Source organism: Erythrolamprus reginae, unplaced genomic scaffold, assembly GCF_031021105.1.
Source record: "Erythrolamprus reginae isolate rEryReg1 unplaced genomic scaffold, rEryReg1.hap1 H_9, whole genome shotgun sequence".
Taxonomy (NCBI): domain Eukaryota; kingdom Metazoa; phylum Chordata; class Lepidosauria; order Squamata; family Dipsadidae; genus Erythrolamprus; species Erythrolamprus reginae.
This window is the reverse complement of record NW_027248537.1, coordinates 17,918-40,210: the sequence shown is the minus strand read 5'-3', so window position 1 is coordinate 40,210 and position 22,293 is coordinate 17,918. Positions and strand designations below refer to the sequence as shown.

Below are 22,293 nucleotides of genomic sequence, written 5' to 3'. Positions count from 1 at the left end.
CTTCGTCATAAACCTGACGGGAGGCAATGCCGCAAGACGCTGTCTCCTCGAGCGCTCCCTTGCCAGCCGAAAGCTCCCCGAACTCCCGCCTGTGAAGAGAAACCAAAGGGGGAAATAAAAAAACAAGGCGTCGTGCGAGCGCCAACCGATTCCGGAGCTCCCTCGCCGGCTTCATCGACGCACTGCTGTTGCTGCTGTCGCTGCCACCTGAGGCGGCGGCACTCGAATCTGGCGTGGTGGAAAATCTTTGCCTGCCTCCAGATTTTCCACCACGCCAGATTCGAGTGCCGCCGCCTCAGGCGGCAGTGACAGCAGCAACAGCAGCGCGTCGATGAAGCCGGCGAGGGAGCTCTGGAATCGGTTGGCGCTCGCACGACGCCTTGTTTTTTTATTTCCCCCTTTGGTTTCTCTTCACAGGCGGGAGTTCGGGAGGCAAGGGAGCGCTCGAGGAGACAGTGTCTTGCGGCATCGCCTCCCGTCAGGTTTACGACGAAGGGACGCTCAGCAACTTCTTTTTCCTTTCGGCGCCGTAGCCACCCGCAGTCCCCGGAGCCGAAAGTGAGCGCGGGTCCGCTCCGTCCGCCCGGTTTGCAAGCGGCGGAGATCCCGGGCTGCTTGGCCGAGCGGGGCTTCCATTCAGGACGGGGGCAGGAGGGAGGGAAGGGAAACGCAGCCCTTTGCCTCAGCCCGCCGTCTCCACCAACACCCCGTTTCTCGCTCGCTCACTCGTTCGTTCCTCCCCCCCTTCCTTTCCCTCGCCGCCGCAGCACAGAAGGGGAGCGAAGGCATGTGCGTCAAAAGAGGGCTGCTTGGCCGAGCGGGGCTTCCATCCAGGATGGGGGCAGGAGGGAGGGAGGGAGGGAAGGAAAACGCAGCCCTTTGCCTCAGCCCGCCGTCTCCACCAACACCTCGTTTCTCGTTCGCTCACTCACTCGTTCCTCCCCCCCTTCCTTTCCCTCGCGGCCGCAGCACAGAAGGGGAGCGAATGCATGTGCGTCAGAAGAGGGGTAGTCTTATACGGCCAGTATATCTCAAATTCTATATTTTAACTGGAAAAGTTAGGGGGTCATCTTATACACCCAGTCGTCTTATACGCCAGAAAATACGGTATATTGTTTTGTATTGTATGTTGCAAGCCGCCCGGGGTCTCCGGAGAGGGGCGGCATACACGTCTAATTAATAATAATAACAACAACAATAATAATAATAATAATAATAATAATAATAATAATGTTCAACATCATCTAGGGCTTGCTAGCTACCATTAGTAGATTATTGATATTTCTTCCTTCATTGTGAAACCACTCCAGGAACATACAATCCTGTCTCCCTCCTTGACAATTTGAAGCCAGTCTGTTTTATCAAATTCCATCTAGACTGCATCTTCCTTGACTGTGTTTTTGATGAAGGACAATGATGCATTCCGGGTTCCCATTTTCCTAAAAACATCTGACAGCTTTACACAACTAACACAATCAAAGGCTTTTCTACAATCAATAAAGCACATATTGACATCTTTTTGACATTCTTTGGTTTTTCAGTTATCCAGCATGCATCAGCAATAGTATTTCTTTTCTAAACCATTTTTTTTCTGTTCTGAAGTATAAAAATATTATACTTTCTTCGACATTGGCATTTAGACTAACTTCTTCCAATGTAATTGCCAATGTGTGAATTCTCCAGATTTTCTGGCATAATTTGATTCTTCTTTTCTAGTTTGCCATATTTCTGAAGATAAGCCATCAGTTTCTGCAGCCTTCTGATTTGATAATGACCAAAGGGTTGTTCAACTTTAAAGGTATTTTGGATTTGAACAGATCTATTGTACAGAATTTACCTACACTCTTTCCATCTTTAATTTTGAGTCAGTTACTTTCTATCCATTGGCATCCCTATGATACCAATTCAAGGTTGAGTTCAAAATGTTTCCTTATTTTCCCACATCTGATTCCATTTGATTATCTTAACTGATGTTGCTTTAGTACTGCTTCTTGTCTCTCTTGAAAGCTGTGAAAAACTCTTTGTTAAGTTCCTTCTTGAGAACTTTGTCTTTTCTCTTCTTGGCAATTTATTTATTTATTTAATCAAATTTATCGGCCACCCTTGTCCAAGTCGACACAGGGCGGTGTACAACAATAAGAAAATACAATAATAAAAACACAATTTAAAAACCCCAGTTTTAATCATTCATACATCATTCATTCAGTGCTACTGGCTTGAGCAGAGTATAATGCTCAATGACCCCGGACCTGCCAGCAAAGCTGTGTTTTTAGCCTTTCAGAAGGCCATGAGGGTGGGGGCCGAGTTAATCTCCGGGGGAATTGGTTCAAGAGGACTGAAGCTGCCATAGAGATGGTTCTTCCCTGCAGCCCTGCCAGCCGACATTGTTTCAGTGACAGGACATGGAGAAGGCCAACTCTGTGGGCTCTGATCAGTCGCTGGGATGTGTAAGGCAGAAGATGATCCTGTAAGTAATCTGGTACCAAGCTATGTAGGGCTTTATAGGTAATAACCAACACCTTGAATAGCCTTCAGAGATCAATCGGAATCCAATGCAGCTCACGCAGTGATAGAGTTACATGGGTGTATTTAGGAACACCCATGACGACTCGCGCGGCTGTATTCTGAACAAGCTGAAGTTCTGAACGTTCTTCAAGGATAGCCCCATGTAGAGTGCATTGCAGTAATCAAACGTTGAGGTGATGAGGGCATGAGTGACTGTAAGAAGAGACTCACTATTCAAATAGGGCCGCAATTGGTGCACCAGGCAAACCTGTGTGAAAGGCTCCCTAGCCACAGCTGAGAGATGTTGCTCTAGCCCCAACTGTGGATCAAGGAGGACTCCCAAGTTGCAGACCCTCTCTGAGAGGGTCAAGATTCTCCTCCCAGGGTAATGGATGGACCGATGGAATTGTCCTTAGTAGGCAGGATCCACAGCCACTCCGTCTTGTCGGGATTGAGTTTGAGCCTGTTGACGCCCATCCAGACCCTCACAGCCTCCAGGCACAGGCATATCACTGCCACCACTTCACTGAATTGACACGGGATGGAAATGTACAGCTGAGTATCATCAGCATACTGCTGAAAACTCACCCTGTGCCGTCAGATGATCTCACCCAGTGGTTTCATGTAGATGTTAAACAGTAAGGTGGAGAGAGCCAACCCCTAAGGCACCCCACAGCAGAGGGACCAAGGGGTTGATCTCTGTCCTCCAACCAACACCAACTCAACTGACTGGAGAGGTAGGAGCAGAACCGCTGTAAAACCGTGCCAAGCACTCCCAATCCCTCCAGACAGCGCAGAAAGACACCAGGGGTCAAGAAACACCAGGACAGAGGAATATCCCCTATTCTGGGCCCGCCAGAGATCATACATCATTTTCATGATATGTCCCGACATTTACTTTACCTTCTTTTTTTTCTTCATGTTTGGCAATCTCTTTTTACATTTACTCAACAACTTCTTACGATTCATTCTACATTTCCTCTGGTTCCCAATCAATGTGGCTGGGCATTTTAGTGATTTGATGTTCTCCTTAAAAATAGAGACTAGAAGAACATATAGTGAAAAATGATTGGCTTTGTTCTTCCACTTTAGCTTAACTTGGAGCTTGGATAGGAGACATCACTTTGCAATTAAAGTATTTCATCTTTCACTGCCTGAGCTCTTCCATGTCCATGTTTCTTCATTCAATGTTTCTATTATAATTATAATTCTATTATAATTCTATTATAAGATGCTACTATCTTGTAATCCCTTCCCTCCAATCTCTCCATTCTACAGGGAGGGGAGAAAAACAATGGGTCAGGCACAGGAAAACATATTCAATATGGTGATCATGTAACTCAGGAAAACTCTGTAATTATAAATGTGGATATTGATAATAATTATTTCAGCACTGTAACTTTAGTCATTGAATAAGGCAGTCAATAAGCAGTCCATGGAAATTGACATATCTGAAAATTTTCAATTTATTTTGGAAGTACACAAAATACTTAATTTATTTGAAGCTTTATTCATCACAATCAACCAATCCAGAAATTTTAAATACAATGTTCCACTTGGAATTGATTCCAAACCCAAAATTTAATAATTTCAATTTCATGCACATCCTTAGTAAAAGATTTTATGAACTTTCTCTTATTCACCATACTTTTTAACCACAATATGCAAGTTTGGAAGATATTTTATTAAAATAGTGATTGATTGCAAAGATATATTTACTTTCCCAACCTCTATCTGTGGAACAAACGTTCCCACAACCACATTTCATCAATTATGATCAAGAATTTTATGGCACCATGTTAATCATACTGCACTCTTTCTCATAAACTAATAAATAATTCATAAGTAAGGAAAGTCTTACACTAAGTTTAAAATGTATATGTAAAAGAAATGTCTAAAAGAGCATTCTCAAGGCATACTCTTTTAAACAAGAAAATCTTACAATTAATGGGCATTCCTACTTGAAAATTGAAGGGGCTCCACAGTTTATTTAAAACAGATGAAGTTATTCAAAATTAGATTGTCCTTTCTAATTTCTCTAGAAGTATCACAGGCTTCTTCCAACATCTATTGTTAGCTGGTCTACTTTCCTATTTTCTTGAGAAAGCTTTTGATATGTTGGTAGCCCAGCAAATTACTTGGTACACTGCTACAGACTTTCCAGAACATACCTATAGGCTAGCAATTTCTCTCCTTAAGGAACAAAGAATCTCTAAACAGATTACTCATCACCCTAAAAGATAGTAGAAATGAGGTAGAAAATGCCACTTTCTTGCTCATTGGTAATGATACCTTTGTTTTAGTTAAATGAGCTCCTCTGGCAATTGTTCTTTTTTCTTTTTTAAGAAAAGAGATGTTGGTCTTACATATATGCCTCTTCTCGTAGGGTGGACCTAACCTAGAAGAATGGGATGACACTGTCCCTTCAGCCAATGAGGATGGAAGCTAACAAATTGATATCTTTGTCCTCCTGCCTCAATTCCCTCTCTTTGACGAAACCTCCCTTACCCAGGACCTTGGTCAGGGGCGCAAAAGGATTGCCTGTTGTAAGGGGAAGGACAAAAGGTGAGGGAAGGGAGGGCCTTTTATTTGTCTTGCAATTCGATCAATGTGGGTTTTAAATCTTCGCCAAACAACTGTTGGCCTTTTAAGGGGAGTGGATGCCAAGCACCACTTATGGCATGTGTCTGCAGACCAACTATGCAGACAATGCATCCTCCTGGCCACAGTGGAGACTCCCGTAGCTCTGGCAGCAAAGTGGGCCGATTGAAGGGTGGCGTCAGATGTTAACTGGGCTGCGGCCAGAAGTTTGTTGAGGTCCTGGCTGGCCCTAAGGTCAGACAGAGGGAGGCACCCCTAGAGTTGCCTCAACCAACGCAACAATATGAGAGAAGAGAAGGAGGCAGTGGTGGAGGCTTGGAAAGCCCAAGCGGTCACCTGGTAAGCCCTCTGTTGGGCCTGCTCCGTCTGCCGGTCCTCTGGTCATAACAGCTCATCAGATTCCCTGTAGGTGAGCAGAAGAATATAAAGCCGAAACTGGGGCATCAACAGGAGGCAGCTCGAGATGTTGTACCAGGTGAGATACCATATTGAAATACCATTTGTCCAAAAGAATGGGCAAGGGCTCTGATATGGGAGTCTGCCACTGCCGCAGGAAAGGGTAAACAAAGAGATGAGGGGCCGGAATCACCTCAGCCTCAGAAGTAGGCTCCTCAAACAGGGGGTCCTTAGAGATGAAGCCTCTGATGCCCTTGAGGCAGCCGACCCAAAGTTGGCAGCATTCTTCACCTTAAAGGTCAGGGTGAAAGAAGACCCAAAGAAGCAGGATGGTCTGGGTGAGGCCCTCAGTCATCGGAAAGGTCAAAATCTCATCCTCCTCTAAATCAGACGGAGACCCCAGAGATTGGCTATAAGACTGGTCTCCACAGTTAGCACACTCCAAGGCAGAAGTGTGGTCAGAAGGGCCAGTTGACTGGACTGCAAAAATTGCCAGTCTGGCTCTCTGTTGAAGACCCACTTCATTGCCTTGCTTGATTGCAGCTGCTATAAGAGCCTGAACATTTGGGTCAAGCATTGCTATTATCAATGAAGCAGCAAGCCCAGCAGCCATCGGAGTAAAGGTTGCAGAGGACCGGGAAGCTGAAGCCCCCAAAATCTCAGGGCGGGACAGGACCTCCCAAATGTCCTTGTCAGTGATGCTAAGGTTTGGGTTGTCCAATGACATGGATGAAGAAATGCCACTTCAGCCTGGGTACCGTCCAGGTCATTCATTTCTGGTTGCTAAGGTGGGCCCCTCAGGATGGCTCCAAATAGGGAACTGTTTGTCGCAAGCAGACTTGATGCAAATCTTGCCCATCACTTTGGCCCTGTGACATTCATTCCACTGGGTGGCCCTGGAAACCTTGCCCAGCCTGGCAGAGGCTGCTGAATACTGATGGGGTGAATGCCCCCATTGGAAAAAAAGCCGGCTGCATCAGAGACTGAGGCTGCAGGCACTAAATGTGAGTGACTGCACTCTTGTGTGAGTGACTTTTGAGTTTACCCTTGTGTGCTTCTGTCATGTGTCCATCCTGTTGCAGAGTTGTCGCTATAGAAAGAGGGCAAGCTGGGTAACATGGTGGTCACAGCCCTCAAAATGGCCAATGCTGCATTCTGTAGAAACAAAATGGCCACTGCACTCTAAAATGGCTGCTGCTAGAGGGGGACTGTTTTAGGCAAAATGGCCACCGTCTCACAGAGCGGCCTCAGATAGCAAAAGGATGGTCGCCTCCCCACTGTATGGCCCAAGGACAATGGCTGCTGCCGTGGCTGGAACAAGTCATTGAAAGTGTGCCAGATAGAAAGGCAAGCCCTGGGTGTCCTCCAGTAGAATTAATGAAACTGGCTATGAAGCAGCAAAACCGGCCTGTGGAGCAAAGACCCCCATTCCGTAGGGCTGGTGACAGCCACATGAACGCAATGGGCTGCTGCAGGTCAGTCATGCTGACACCCCTTTGCTGAGCGGTAAATAGCGCAGAAGCTCTCCTGACTGGTAGTCATGAGAGCGTGACAGCTCCAGTGACAACTGCAGCTAATGATGTTGGGCCAGACCACAATGACTCACAAGGAGCCGGATAAATATGAGGGGAGCGAAGTTGCTAAGGCTGACTTGTGGTGAACCTCCCCCACAAATGCAAGGCCCTCAGCTCGAGGCTCGCCTACTGAGAGAACCAAAGCCCTCACTGCGTTTGACCCAGTGACTCCAGATGAAAGGCAGGTCAGCTGGGAAGAACTCATGTGTAGAAATTTGATGGTGGAAAACACCTCACAAGAATGGAAACAAAAAAGTCAGGTGTCCTATTCGGGCTGATGTGTAGGCTTTTCTTGTTCTATGCAGTATAGGAAGTTTTGATGAATTCATTACTACAAAATGTTGTTGTTGTTTTTCTTCAAGTTAGAAATACTGATTTTTGCCTTTGTAGCAAATAAAAGTAAGAGAGCTACAGTGCATCAATGTGGTTTTTTAAAAAAAAAAACCCTGTAAGAATTTTAATGTTCCATTTATATTTGATACAAAGAAACTCAACCAGTTTTCCCTCTAATGTCCTATATTAATCCATACCATAAAATGATTGGTTTATTATGTCAAGGGTAAGGAGAAAAAGAGGACTTTTCTGCATTAAAACCCCAATGCAGTGCAGCATTAAATAGGATTATTAAATTAAATTGAATTAAGCTTAAAAAGGGATTATTCAAGATTGAATTTATTTTTAAAAACTTGTTGGCTGAAAATCAGTATTCAGTTGCCTTTAAATATACTTAAAATGAATGGAATTAGTCCCTTTGGTTTCTCTCTCTTGCTTCTTCAAAGAAAAAAGTATGTTAATTATTAAGGGGATATATTTATGAAGTCTTATTTACATTAATTTATATTTTATTTACATGCATTTACAAATCTAAGATCATAGGTCATAGCAATAACAAAATGCTTTTGTTTCTATACCTTTGTCCTCTAATTCCTGAATCCTTAAGAAATCAAGGTGAGGAGGCATACATAGCAGATACACTAGTCTTTTATTTTCCATGCTCTAAATTTCAGATGAGAATATCTTTTAATGAATTTTACAATCTCAAACAGTAGCTTCCTTTATTTTAAATGAAATAAGTAAGAACTATTTGTAGACCTTAACATTCAATATGGTATGGTTTGAAACAGAAGGGGACAGATCAATTTACACAGGATATATTCTAATTTAGACCTATGGAGCGCTTCATCTGTTGAATTGAAAGACATATTGTAAGCAGCAAGAAAAACTATTTTCATATGCTCATCTATCACTGATTAAAGAGTCAAAATAGCTGAAAGTTGCAAATATGATGCTTTCCTCCCAGCAAATAATGTTTCTTAATCTAAAGTGCTCTCTGTAATAACCATCTCAACTTTACTCAGCTTTCTTCATTTTCTTTTTGAATAAATGCATATAATACAATCTATTAAGGTTTTTAAAAAGAAGTCTCATATTTATTCTAGAAGGTATGACTCTATCAATTATATCACAGGGTGCCTATTTGTTAATTACCTTGGTAAGTGTTTTGTGAATGTAAATTTGTCCAGTTTTCATCACTGTGTAAAATTCTAATTAACTTTGAACCTTCACTTTATTAATATATACTGACACATAACTCAATTATAGTAAAACATTTACATCACATTAGAAATGGCCATTAACTGGGTTTTCAAATGTGACTTGACATCTAAGTTGTTAATATCTGATTTTTCTGTCAAAAATTTCTTATTCCACTGTTTGTTTAATGTATGCCATTTTGAAACAGCTAAATTAAATTATTTCATACTAAATGATTCATGTTATTAACTGCACATATGAGCAAGCATAGTCCACTACATTATGTAAATTGCTTTACAGAATCCAGACCTTGAAAACTGTAGTCCTAAGTATCAGATTTCACATTTAGAATGCTATTAACTGAAATACAGTCAGTCCATACTTAAGTATAGTCAGTCCTTACTTACTAAACTGCCTCGTTTAGTGGTCATCAGGAATTACAACAGTGCTTTAAAAAACTCAGTTATTTTACTTTTATGATCTTCATAGGGTCAATCTGCTCTTATTTGCTTTGCTTATTTATCCTATGCAAAAATGTATGGTATCAATAAACAAAAAGAAAGAACCCCAGTTCAACTACCATGCAAAGAAAAACTGAAGTAAAATTGTAAGCGTGATCATGATCACATGATTTTTATTTAAGAGACCGCTGCACCAAATGACTAAGTTGCCAGACCCCACTGCACTCACTGAAGCTTTCTTTTTCTTCTTTCTTTCTTTCTTTGCCTTCCTAGTTTCAAGTTTAATTGGATTTGTATGCCGCCCCTTTCTTTTTTTTCTTTCTTTCCATTTCCTTTCTCTCTCTCTCTCTTATTTTTTCCCTCTCTTTTTTCTCTCATTCCCTCTCCCTCTCTTTCCCCTGCCCTCCCATCTTCTAGAGCTGAAGGCCAATCATCCTGTCAGCTGCCACCTTATGTTTGTTTGTGCTTCATTATTACACAGTGATAGGAGTTTATGATGACTCACAGAGGCCGAGTGAGCACGGCTGACTTGACATTGCTCACTGTGCATGGGTGAATCGGGATAGCTGGGTCAACTCAGAACAAGTTGTTCTGGTTAACTAGACATGGGGACAACTTGGTACCCCACATGCCTATCTCCCCAAACTGTTGCACACATGCACACACACCACATTCCAAGTTTGGGATCTTTTATCCACAGAGAAAGGAGGTTCTTCTCCCTAAGCCCATGCATGATTGCCAGCTTGCCAGCTCAGATGTGGATAAAAGTCTCCAAGCTTGGAATGGTGTGTGCGCACGCATGCAAGCACACAGCATACCAAAGGATGTTGTTCTCTCAATCTCAGACATCATTGCCATCGGCATTTCTCTATCCAGTGCCTCCTCCTGGCAAAGCAAGAGATGGAGGACTTTGCTGTGCATGGAAGCATGGAAGATGCAGGGAGCGGTTTCCTCCGAGTTCAACTTCTGCCTTGACAGATCTTTGGAGAGAAGATGTGGCAGGGGAACTGTGCAGAGAGGCTGGCTAGGCATCTTGGTTGAACTACAAAGATATCTTGAGAGAAGGAAGGAGTGGTGAGGGAGCTATGTGAGGAAAGGTTGTCTCAACAAGCCAATATCCTTACCACGCATGTTTGGAAATGGGGATTCCCTTTCGAGAAGGGCTAATCTCCTTCGTGCAGGACTGGAAAGCGTTGCATTCTCCTCTTGCTCTCCAAAGGTCTGTCATGGCAGAAGTTAGACTCCATATGTCCACATGCAGCAGCATCACCATTCACCTCTTGCATTGCCTGACCAGTCTCTCCCATACAGTTCCTGTGCCAACCCCTCCTTCTCTCCAGACATGTCAAGGCAGAAGTTGGACTCGGAGGAAATTGCTTCCTGCAATATTTCTACTCCACGCTTCCTGTTTTGCTGGGAGGGGGCATTAAACGGGGGAACAGGCCAAGTGCCAACAATGTCTAAAATTGGGATAATGTCTCCTGTGGCATGCTGAGTATACCTCCTTCTCATTCCAAGCTTGGGAGACTTTAATCAACACCTGTGCTGGCAAGCTATCAATCATACCTGGGCTTGGGGAGAAGGACCGCTCCTTCCCCTGTGAATAAAAGTCCCCAGACTTGGAAAGCAATGTGTGTGCACGTGTGCATGAGCTTGGCTACCAGCAGTTTGGGGAGGTGAGGAGCTTGTGGGGCACTGAGTTGTTCCCACATCGACTTAGCTAGAGCAACTTATTCCATACCGACCCAACCATCCCAAGTCAACTGCGTCCAATGAGTGGTGTCAGGCTTACCCAGTCATGCCCACTAGTTGCGAAAGCTTGACTGCAATAATCAACCTGGCTACTGTGAGTTGTCCCATTCTGCAGTGACAGACTGCCATGAAGTGTGGGGAGGGAGAATGAATGGGGAGGGAATGCTTTATGAAATAAAATAAATGCTGCACAGTGTTCCCTCGATTTTTGCGGGTTCGAACTTCACGAATAGCCTATGCTATGGTTTTTCAAAAAAATATTAATAAAAAAATACTTCACGTTTTTTTTCTATACCACGTTTTTTCCTGCCCGATGACATCATATGTCATCGCCAAACTAATAATTTTTGCAAATAAATAACAAAAAAATAATTATTGTTAATAAATAATTATATTTATAAATATCAGGATTACTAAGTGTCTTATCCACTGGTGAGTACCAGTAATAATGGTGAGTAAATGGTTGTTAAGGGAATGGGAAATGGTAATTTAGGGTTTTAAAGTTTTAAGGGATGGCTTGTGATACTGTTCATAGCCAAAAATGGTGTATTTAGCATTTGTCTGGAGATTGATGAGGCCATCCCCTCAAAGACATTAACATCACACTGCATAAACTCAACCAAGTCATCTTCTGAGTGGTTTTAAATATCCAGATGAAAATATGAATGGACTAGCAAATCCTATCCATCTCCTAAGGAGTCACAAAGCCAAACCTGCTCCAGATTACTTGCATATTGTGCTCCTTAACTAGATGCATCCATGAGAGTCCATGTCTGAGCAAACGCAAGTGATTTTACCTGCCACTGAGAATATTCCTCAGAGTGGTCCTGCAGATCATCCTTCCTTAGCAGAGATATTGTTTCACACTCACAATATTGGGTGTGGAGCAAGGGTGGGTTCCATTTACCTTGCCTGCCGGTTTGCCTTGCAATGAAAGTGCACATTTTAGAAGTGCACCCTGGAAATAGCGAAGAACTGGCCCATGGTGCCCAGGCTAACCAAGAGCTGATCTACAAACTGGTGGTGACTGGCAGAGTGCTGGAGGATGCCACAGCCAAAAATGGAGCTCAAGAGGGCCGTGCATGCTCCTCCTGAGCTTGTTTCCATTGGCAGACTGCTAACAAAATAAACTCCTAGTAAAAAGTGGCTTCTGATCACTAGGCAAGGAGGCATCGAGAAATGTTTCCCCTTTTGCATTTGAACATCCAAGTGGGAAAAGAAAAGGAGAAAGAAACAGGGAAAAGACAAAGACAAATAAAGAAAGATGGAAGGAGAGCAAGAAAGGAAAAAAGAAGGAAAGAGGGCAAGGAAGAAGAATGAAAGGAAAATGGAGAGGGAAGGAAAAAGAAAAAAAGAAAAGAAGGAAGGAAGGAAGGAAGGAAAATTATAATGAGAGGGAGGGAAGGTCTGAGAGCAGTCCTGCTGCCCTTTTGCCATCTCCTTGTCTCGTCCTTCTGACTTCTCCTATTGGTCTCCCTTCCTATTGTCAAAGATGCTTTTGTTACAAAGCTAGGTCTCCTCACGTGGAGAGGGAGCGAGCCTCCTTCTGACCCATACATTTTTCTCCTGCACACACCATGAGCAACCTGGCCAAGGAGAGTGAGCACAGCAGCAGCAGCCTTGAGGAGGAAGTGGGTTTGGCCTGGTCTGTGGGGTCCCAGTGCCCTGGGAAGTCAAAAGGCCGGGCTGGGCGCTTGCCCTCTGCTACCTAGAGCTCTGGACAGCCAGCTCCACCTTCTGGGGTACCTCTGCATGACCTAAGTGGGACACAGAGGCTCCTCTGGAGGACATGAGTTTGGCCCTCTACCTGGTCTTGCCTTCCTCTGCTGGAGACAATAGATTCCCCAGCCCCACCTGGGCCACTTCCTCTTTCCTGGAGCTGTGGCTGTGCCACTCCCCAAAACCAGGTATGTTTATCTTGAAGAAGAATCTTCCCCTGCCAAAGTTTAAGTGATGCAAACCAGATTGGCCGGCTCATATATTATCATAGTATATGAATATATTGTTTGTTTATTTATTTAGCAAATTTTAAAATTGGCTTAGAGAGACCCCTAGGCTAATGGTTCTCAGGGACTTTAATTTACCATCCAGAGATACTGAGCTTATAACACTATAGCTTTATTACAGGTCAAGTTGATATTCAAGAGGAACACTAAAATGAGCATATACAATTTATTTAATTTTTGTTGGATATATTTATCTGATGTCCAACTTGCTTCCAGAGTGATAATCTTTCAACCATTCCTCATACATTTTGCTGTTGTTGTTCCAGAACTTTTACCATCTTGGTATTTTCCTCTGGGCATGCTTCAGTTTGTCAACGTTTTTCTTAAAATGTTATGCCCCGGATATGAAATGATTTAGATCTGATCTGAACAATAAAGAAGATACAATAACAAGGATTCTCATCATGTTGACACTATGATTCTATTGAGACACCCTAGGACTGTTTTTTTCTGCAGCTACATGAACATTGGTTTGTATTCATATATTGTTGATCATACTCCTTGCATATATTGTTACTCAGTGTGATCTCTCTCATCCTATGCAAAGCCTGAAATTATATTCATCTTGGCCTTATTTGTTTTGTATTACCATATCTTGATTCAATATGATTTCCAAAGATTCATCTTCTAACCCAAAGTCTAACAAATTACTACCCTGCCCCTTCCCAACCTCATCCCTGCTGAACATAATAGATTGAACAGATGCATATGGTATGTGTCTAGTCATCAGATGAACAGGTCATCAAAGGACAGAAGTAATATTTTGAAAAAGCTATGCAGGATTGAGATTTATATGGATATGGCAAAATAGGAGTGGCTAGAGAAGAAATGTCAGGTCTATGGAACAAGAATGATTAGTAAATTAATGAATCGTGACGGAAGATCAGATTTATCATGATGGGTATTTTATAGTCCTAATATTGCAAACTTCCAATGAAAGCTACCTGCATTTGCTTTTAGAGACAAAAATTAATCTAAAATCAGTAGAGCTGTGATATATTTGAAAGAAGCACAAAACAATCATGTGAATATTCTTCTTTCAGGTGAAGAGCAAAATCACTGAAGCCACGATCTCTGACTAATGATAAGTAGACTTCCTTGTACTGGAATACAGTGGTACTTCTACTTACGAACTTAATTCATTCCGTGACCAGGTTCTTAAGTAGAAAAGTTTGTAAGAAGAAGCAATTTTTCCCATAGGAATTAATGTAAAAGCAAATAATGCATGCGATTGGAGACACCACAGGGAGGGTGGAGGCCCTGTTTCCTCCCAGGAGATTCTTAGAGAGGCCCCACAGAAGTTTCTCCTTGTCTTTTCCAGTTAGTTTCGGAGGCTCAGGTTTGTAAGTGGAAAATGGTTCTTGAGAAGAGGCAAAAAAAAATCTTGAACACCTGGTTCTTATCTAGAAAAGTTCGTAAATAAAGGCATTTGTAGGTAGAAGTACCACTGTAGTTTCAATTGATAAAGAAAACATGTGGCATGGACAAAAAGAAATATGGAAAAAGTTAATGCCATATCAAAGCTGATAAATCTCCCCAATGAGCTGAACTGAGGGTTACTTCTGAAAAAATGTAATTTATTAAAAAGACAAGTTTAAAATATTGCTTTTCAATCAAATTTTCCTTGCATACTTTGATGAATATTGAAACCCCCCCCAGTTATTTCATTATTCCAATAGAACATATTCAGAAACTAAATGGATAGATATTTGAGTAGTTTAAAAATATGCAATGCTTAATCCCATTATCGTATAATGTCAAAGAAAGGAATCTGACAATTGCCCAAATAGTTGGATATTCTGACACACTGATCAATAGAAGACTGCTTCCATAAATTAAAAAAGAGTCTCTGCAAAGACTTGGTTGACATCTTCTGGAGTTGGTTCAGCCTGTGTTGACTGCCTCCTTGTTGGATTTTGAAAAGCCAGCTAACTATGCACAGAACTCAGTAACAGTGAAGACTTTTGGCAAGATGGATCAAATTGCATGTTATTCCTTCCATTAGTATTTTTCACTGCCTATCAGAAACAATTGATAAGCAGGAATATTAACTATCTTTTTCAGCAGAAGAAATAACAGAGTCCTTCTATTGTAGGGCATATGCTTAAGTTGGACAACCAGTTACAATTCCAGTTTCTGAAGAAGCAGCTGTACTGCTAAGGACAATGTTATCAAATGAGAAAGTACACATTTTCCTCAAAGGAGTTGGGTCTTAGGCTGAAACTCCATAGCAAGAAGAGCACAGGACAAATTGTGACTCCAGAGCTATAATACCCTCTAATTTGCTAAGTAGAAAATGTTATATATTTTAAACATTCTGCAATGTAGGGCAGACACTTTTATACTATGATTTGAAAATGGATATCTTAGAAAGCAGTATGTTCATATCCAGGAAAAAGAAGAACATTATTGTGGAATTTATACAAAAAGTGAATTGAAAGTTTAGATGGAGGATATTCTCATAACATGAAGAAAAGAGTTGTATCAAATTTAAGGTCAAGTAAGATATAAATTTTTCATAAATTGAAGAGAACAAGCAATCTCTTGTGGTTGTCATGGAGAGATGTTTACAGGAATTGTAAAGTACGGAGACTTTTTATATACAGTTTCTCATGCCTAACAAAATTTAAATCACTGCATAGACTAAATCTAGTTATAATAGTGTTTCTATTTCCAATATTCCAAATGTGACAATATTCTGTAACCACGTGGGAAGATATGCCCTGACAAATGCCAGAGAAGCTTGTTTCTCACTGATTTCCCACTGGGAATGATAAAACAGATTAAAGAATCTAACCTTTTTATTATCCAATTTGTTTATAGTTTCCTCATAGCAGGAAATCTCAGACAACTGCATTTGCACCCCAGAACCATATTCTACAGTTCCAGAGGCACCAACAGCAGCAAAATAGCACAAAATAATAGAAGGAAATTATTCCAAAGTTGTAAAAATTGTTATGTTTATTTTTTTAAAAGTAACAAAAAAAAAGTGCTGTAAAACTCCAAAAATTTAAAGATAATTAAAAGACTAAAAACATGCAGCTAAGGTTTGAATTGTGGATTCTGGTGCTCTGAGATTTCATTACTGGCCTACGTAACATCAGTGCTGCTGAATGTAGTGCTTGCTACTTGCTTATATACGTAGCTTATCCTACCAATGTTTGTGGAGGTGTGGCTTTCTCCTTGATAGTTCCCCAATTTAGGCTATTGTTCTTTGCTCATTGTTTATCTATGTTGGTTGCTGGAAGAGGTATAGTCTGGTCTTTTTGCTTTCCTCTTAGCTTTAAAACAAACAAAACAAAACTGTTCTCTCTTTAAAATAGTATGTAAATGTGATTTATCTCCAAATGTCTACTAGTGGCTGATTTCTCTGAATGCCATCCTTCCAGGAATTCCCTAGCATTTCGGATTTACTTGCTCTTGGATGTGCCATTTGCCAGTTGAAACTATGATTCAGTCTGCTCAGATTAAGGAATTTTCATCATGTCTTCTAACTGCTAGTATGAATACATATCAGAAACAACAAACAAATTTTTACATAAAAACTTATCAGAAATCACCAATAGACGACAACTGCAAGGCATCATTGTAGCACACACACCAACTAAAGCCCTCCAAAACTTCTTAAGTAAACCAAAAGATCATGTAGCCCCAAAAAGGAAAAAAAAACACACCTCCAGGAGTCATCTACAACATTCCATACCAACAACATACAATGTAAGGACTGTTACAGATATTATGTAGGACAATTATGCAGAAAAGTAACAGAGTACATTTATGAATATCAATGAGCACTCCACAAGTTTAAGACTTGTCCTTCCAAAATATAGAAGGTTGGAAACATCTGTTCAATAAAGGTTAGGAGCCCTAGATAATATAAATAATTAGAAGCCAAGAACCAAGACTTAACAGGTTTCTTTCCTTTTGAAAATATGCAGCTTTTTATTGTTTTTATTTCAAAGAAAATAAAATTTCTTTGCTGAAGAAAAATTACAGATTTAATGTATATTTACAGCAAAACGTATGCTTAACACAATGCCAAGTATGAAACAAAAGGCATTATGAACTATAGAGACTAAGCAACCCTTATCTCCACCCCTTTTAACTGCTTATAAAACATGGTGTAGTATCAAAATTTAAGACAAACTTATGGTCAGTCTTATATGTTTTCAAACTGAAGTTGAAAAAAAGGAGCATTAAATAGGCACAATTGAATGTATTTAAATGCCTCCAAGTTAGAAACATAGAAGACTGACGGCATAAAAAGACCTCATGATCTATCTAGTCTGCCCTTATACTATTTTTTGTATTTTATCTTAGGATGGATATATGTTTATCCCAGGTATGTTTAAATTCAGTTACTGTGGATTTACCAACTATGTCTGCTGGAAGTTTGTACCAGGGATCTACTACTCTTTCAGTAAAATAATATTTTCTCATGTTGCTTTTGATCTTTCCCCCAACTAACTTCAGATTATGTCCCCTTGTTCTTGTGTTCACTTTCCTATTAAAAACACTTCCCTCTTGAACCCTATTTAACCCTTTGACATATTTAAATGTTTTGATCATGTCCCCCCTTTTCCTTCTGTCCTCCAGACTATACAGATTGAGTTCATTAAGTCTTTCCTGATACGTTTTATGCTTAAGACCATCCACCATTCTTGTAGCTCATCTTTGGACCCATTCAATTTTGTCAATATCTTTTTGATGTATTGAAGTTAATAGGAAACTTTTAACTTACAATATACCTTAACTTAATAACATTATTTATTTAAAATAATAATTTAGTTAAACCAATGTGATTAAAATTTAGATCAGTTTTAATCAACTATACTTCAGTTTCTAAATATATCAAAGGACATTATAACAGCATATTTAGATATTCAATGTCTGACATTATTGGCGCTTAAAGGTGCCGAAATGTACTGTGACATATTTTATGTAAATAATTACCCTAGTGGCTTTGCTACAAAACTATGTGATCAGGCTTGATAAATTGACAGTTAAAGCTTGAAAATTAATGAGTATTTACAATCGGGCTTAATACTTTGACACTTGAACATTTATGTAGAATATGTAACTCCTTAGCATCAGAGCGTGTTAATATAAGGGGCCGCTTTCTGCCGCACGAATTCCAGTGACCAGTTAGGTCCCACAGAGTTGGCCTTCTCCAGGTCCCGTCGACTAAACAATGTCACTTGGTGAGACCCAGGGGAAGAGCCTTCTCTGTGGCGTCCCCGACCCTCTGGAATCAGCTCCCCCCAGAGATCAGAATTGCCCCCACCCTCCTTGCCTTTCGTAAGCTCCTCAAAACCCACCTCTGTCGTCAGGCATGGGGGAATTGAGATATTCATTCCCCCCTGGCCTATACAATTTATGCATGGTATATTTGTGTGTATGTTTGGTTTTTAATAAGGGTTTTTGGTTATTTTAAATAGTGATCCCCCGATCATTGCGATGGTTCCGTTCCAGGACCCCTCGCAATGATCGGTTTTTCGCGAAGTAGTGCTGCGGAAGTAAAAACACCATCTGCGCATGCGCAGATGGTGTTTTTACTTCCGCTGCCGCCCACGCCGTTCGCTCGCGCCGCTTCCCAGCTGAGTCCTGAAGCGAATTGGCTTCAGGACTCAGCTGGGAAGCCACGCGGCTGTTTTAAAACGTCGCCTCCGGCATGGGGGAGCCCCCCATGCCGGCGGCGACGTTTTAAAACAGCCACGCGGCTTCCCGAGTCCTGAAGCCAATTCGCTTCAGGACTCAGCTGGAAAGCCGCGCGGCTGTTTTAAAACGTCGCCGCCGGCATGGGGGGCTTCCCCCATGCCGGCAGCGACGTTTTAAAACAGCCGCGCGGCTTCCGAGCTGAGTCCTGAAGCCAATTAGCTTCAGGACTCAGTTGGAAAGCCGCCCAGCAGCTGATCTGCCCGGCGCCATCTACGCATGCGTGGCCATAAAAAAAGGGCGCGCATGCGTAGATGGTGTTTTTACTTCCGGGTTGAAAAATCGCGATTTAGCCCGTTCGCAATGATCGGGATCGCGATACCCGGGGGATCACTGTATTGGATTTGTGATATGTTGTTTTATTACAGTTCTTAGTTGCCCCGAGTCTACGGAGAGGGGCGGCATACAAATCTAATAAATAAATAAAATAAAATAAAATAAGGCAACTGGCAGTTACAACAAAGTTTTTTTCAGGTGGGGAGGTGAAGTAGAATGTCTAAATTCCCAGCCTGCAGGCTGGATGAGTCATACGCTGGCCATACCCATGCCTGATTTAGTGAAGGGGTTCTTTTCAGGTGGGGAGGGGGAATAGAACGTCTAACTGCTTAGCATGTATATATTCTTATATACTGTATAAAAAATACTAATGGTCATTTTGAAAAATCCTTTCTTAGTGAGCACCTAGTAGCCAAGAGAAGCATACGTGCCAAGTTTCAAGTTTGTAAGCCTTATGGTTCTTAAATGTGATGATGTGTGATGGTATATCACTTATATATATATAGATAGATTACCTGAAGCTCTGCAAGGTCAAGAATTTGAATAAGGATGGACTATATATCTAACTAAAACATAACATCTATGATCTATGCCTTATCACTTTGCTGTTTGTATATACACTGAGAGTTTATGCACTGCAGACAAATTCTTTTTATGTCCAACTTATGTATGTGTGTGTGTGTGTGTGTGTGTGTGTGTATGTGTGTGTGTATTTTTGTATTATCATTCATTCATTCATTTTCTATGCCGCTCAACTCCCTGGGGACTCTGGGCAGAAATATAAAACATCAATAATAATACAAATCCTCTAAAAAGAGTTTTAAAAGTTTAAAATTCACAGTTAGGCCCCTGCATACTGCTCATGGCTGGATGTCGTTGGATACCACCATAAGATCAGCGGCCCCAGGTCTATCATAAGATCCAGGTCTTTACTGCTTTCCAGAAGGCCAATAGTGTGGAGGTAGTCTGGATCCCAGGAGGTAACTGGTTCCAGAGAGCCAGGGCAGCCACAGAGAAGACCCTCCCCCGCAGACCTGTCATTTGACACTGTTCAGCTGATGGGACCCGGAGAAGAGCAACTCTGTGGGCCCTCACCGGTCTCTGGGAGCTATATGGTAGAACTCGGTCTCAAAGATAATCAAGCCCTAAGCCATGTAGGGCTTTAAAGGTAATGACAAACACCTTGAATTGCATCTGGAGACCAAATGGGAACCAGTGCAGTTCACCGAGGATTGGTGTGATGTGGGTGTACTTAGGTGTACCCATGACAACTTGCGCAGTTGCATTCTGGACAAGAGCATGAGTGACTGTGAGAAGAGCCTCCTGATACAAGTAGGGTCATAATTGGCAAACCTGTGCCAAGGTCCCCCTAGCTACAGCTGTCAAATGTTGGTCTAATCTTAGCTGTGAGTCCAGGAGGACATCTAAATTGCGAAAATGTTCGGAGGGGGGCAGGTTCTTCCCCCCAGAACCAAGGATGAACAGTCGATTTGGTCAGTGAAGGGCTACACTTACCTTTGTATGCCGGGATGCCTCTGGGTGGGCGGGTGGCATGGGCAGGCGGGTGGGGATCACATGGGTGGGGGTCATGCAGGTGGGGAGGGGGAATAGAACCACAAAATTTTGGTGTTTTCAACGTTTTTTTGTTTCTGCACATGCAGAGTTATCTAATTGTCTAATTCAATTTGTCTAATACTTTGAACCAAAAAGTCTTGAGTCTATTAAACATCTTACCAGTATTGCCATATACTGCATCAAATTATCATGAATCACAATCAGTCAATTGCAATTATTTTAATTTTCTTTGGTAATGTGTGTGTGTGTGTGGCAATAACCTCAGGCAATCATATTCAAACAGTAAGGAAAGCAAATTTCTTCAACTGCTGAAGAACTATTTTTATGTTATTTTATTACTTTAACATTATTCTCAGTGGCTTCAGCAAGGGTCTAAGTTCAAATATTTTATTCAGCTGGTGCTTTAGACTGAGCTTAAATTTAAGAAATGCATTTTAACACAAAGTTTTAACATTTCAGAAAGTTTAGGGCTTATCTTAACAGAATATTTTATTTGGGGTTCAAAAACATTTCACTTATGCCAGTAAAATCTGACATTTCACTCTTTTACTGTTTATGTAAAAATCTCTGCCATTATACTATGATATAATGAACTAATTGATAGTTGGATCACTGCATTTTACAATTAACTAACACAGCATATACTCAACTGTACAATATAAGAAATCATGAGTAACTTATTCAGTGAAATAATGTTTTATAGCATGGGAAAAAGAAACAAGAATTAAGCAATGCTTTTCATTATTCACGTGTAGGTGACATTTTTAAAAGTAAAGATATGCAGGCTTTTTGCTAGAAGAAAATTATTTTATGTACAACCAATATGCTACACTTTTAGTATAAACATGGTGGCTAAATTATAGCCAACACTTATAAAAGAAAAACATTCCTAAATTATAGTTCAATTTTTTAAAATGACATTTCACATCCCATTTTTTGCAGGAAAATATTTATAAAATGCAGGTATTTCCTATTCCATGTAAAAATATTTTTAATAAAAAATACTCACATGGTTTCCAGCAATTGCTAATAAGTGATCTTTAAACTGCGATGCTGACTCTCTATTTTAAGACCTAGATCTTTACTTCCAGCAGTACTAGAATGCATGTTTATAATGAACATAAAAAGGAAAGCTTACCTATAAAATAAGATAGTAGTATTGCCAGAAGCACAGACACCCCAACAGCACAGAGTGCTGTACATTTCCAGCTACAGTACTTTGAAGACTTCTTAAATTTAAAAGCACTTCTTGATAAGGTGTTCCTAGGTAGTGGTCGTGTAGGAGGGGAATAAACTGAGCCAGATGCCATTGTGTAACCCGGTGTTGCAGTACTGAACAGTGGTGTTGTCCCTGTTCCTGTTTTGAATAGGAAATGCCTGCAGGGAAAAGAAAAACATACATTTAAAATCTACACAAACTAATTTGTAAAATATTATCTTCTTAATGTGTTATCTATTATATTTCCCTTTGTATTTACTTAATCCTTCTTAAATAGGAATAGTTTTAAACGTGATATTAAATATTTTAGCTGCAAGTATCAAGTACTATGTGGAAAATGTTATTAGAATTGTTGATTGATACTGTTAATGCTTCCAACATGATTTTCTAAGAGAATTGTTAAATCAAATTAATTGGAAACATTTTCTAAAGAACATGTAAAACCTTACATATCTAGAGAAACAGTGTATAGCTTGTACCACCAACTAGATAAATATTTCCTATATTATGAAAGCCTCATGAGCTCAAGAATAAGAAAATAAATTTCTTACATGATAAGATAAAGATAAATGTTCTATAAGCCAATCTAGTCTCCTGTTGACTTCTGTCAGGAACCTCTAGCTGGCAAAACAAAATACTGCAAGAATATATTTTGTAGGTCACAGCAGCTCATAAAAGCA

At 40.9% G+C, this 22,293-nt stretch overlaps 1 protein-coding gene across 1 annotated transcript in view; it reads right to left on the bottom strand.

Annotated features, from left to right (window-relative positions):
- LOC139155896 (teneurin-3) overlaps positions 1 to 21,769 on the bottom strand; it is a 155,878-nt gene extending 134,109 nt beyond the window's left edge. The window contains exon 1 of the mRNA XM_070731260.1: positions 21,533 to 21,769. Coding sequence (XP_070587361.1) covers positions 21,533 to 21,704 — 172 coding nt within the window. The 5' untranslated portion in view covers positions 21,705 to 21,769. The remainder of the gene's footprint in view (positions 1 to 21,532) is intronic.
- Between the last annotated feature and the right edge of the window lie 524 nt (positions 21,770 to 22,293).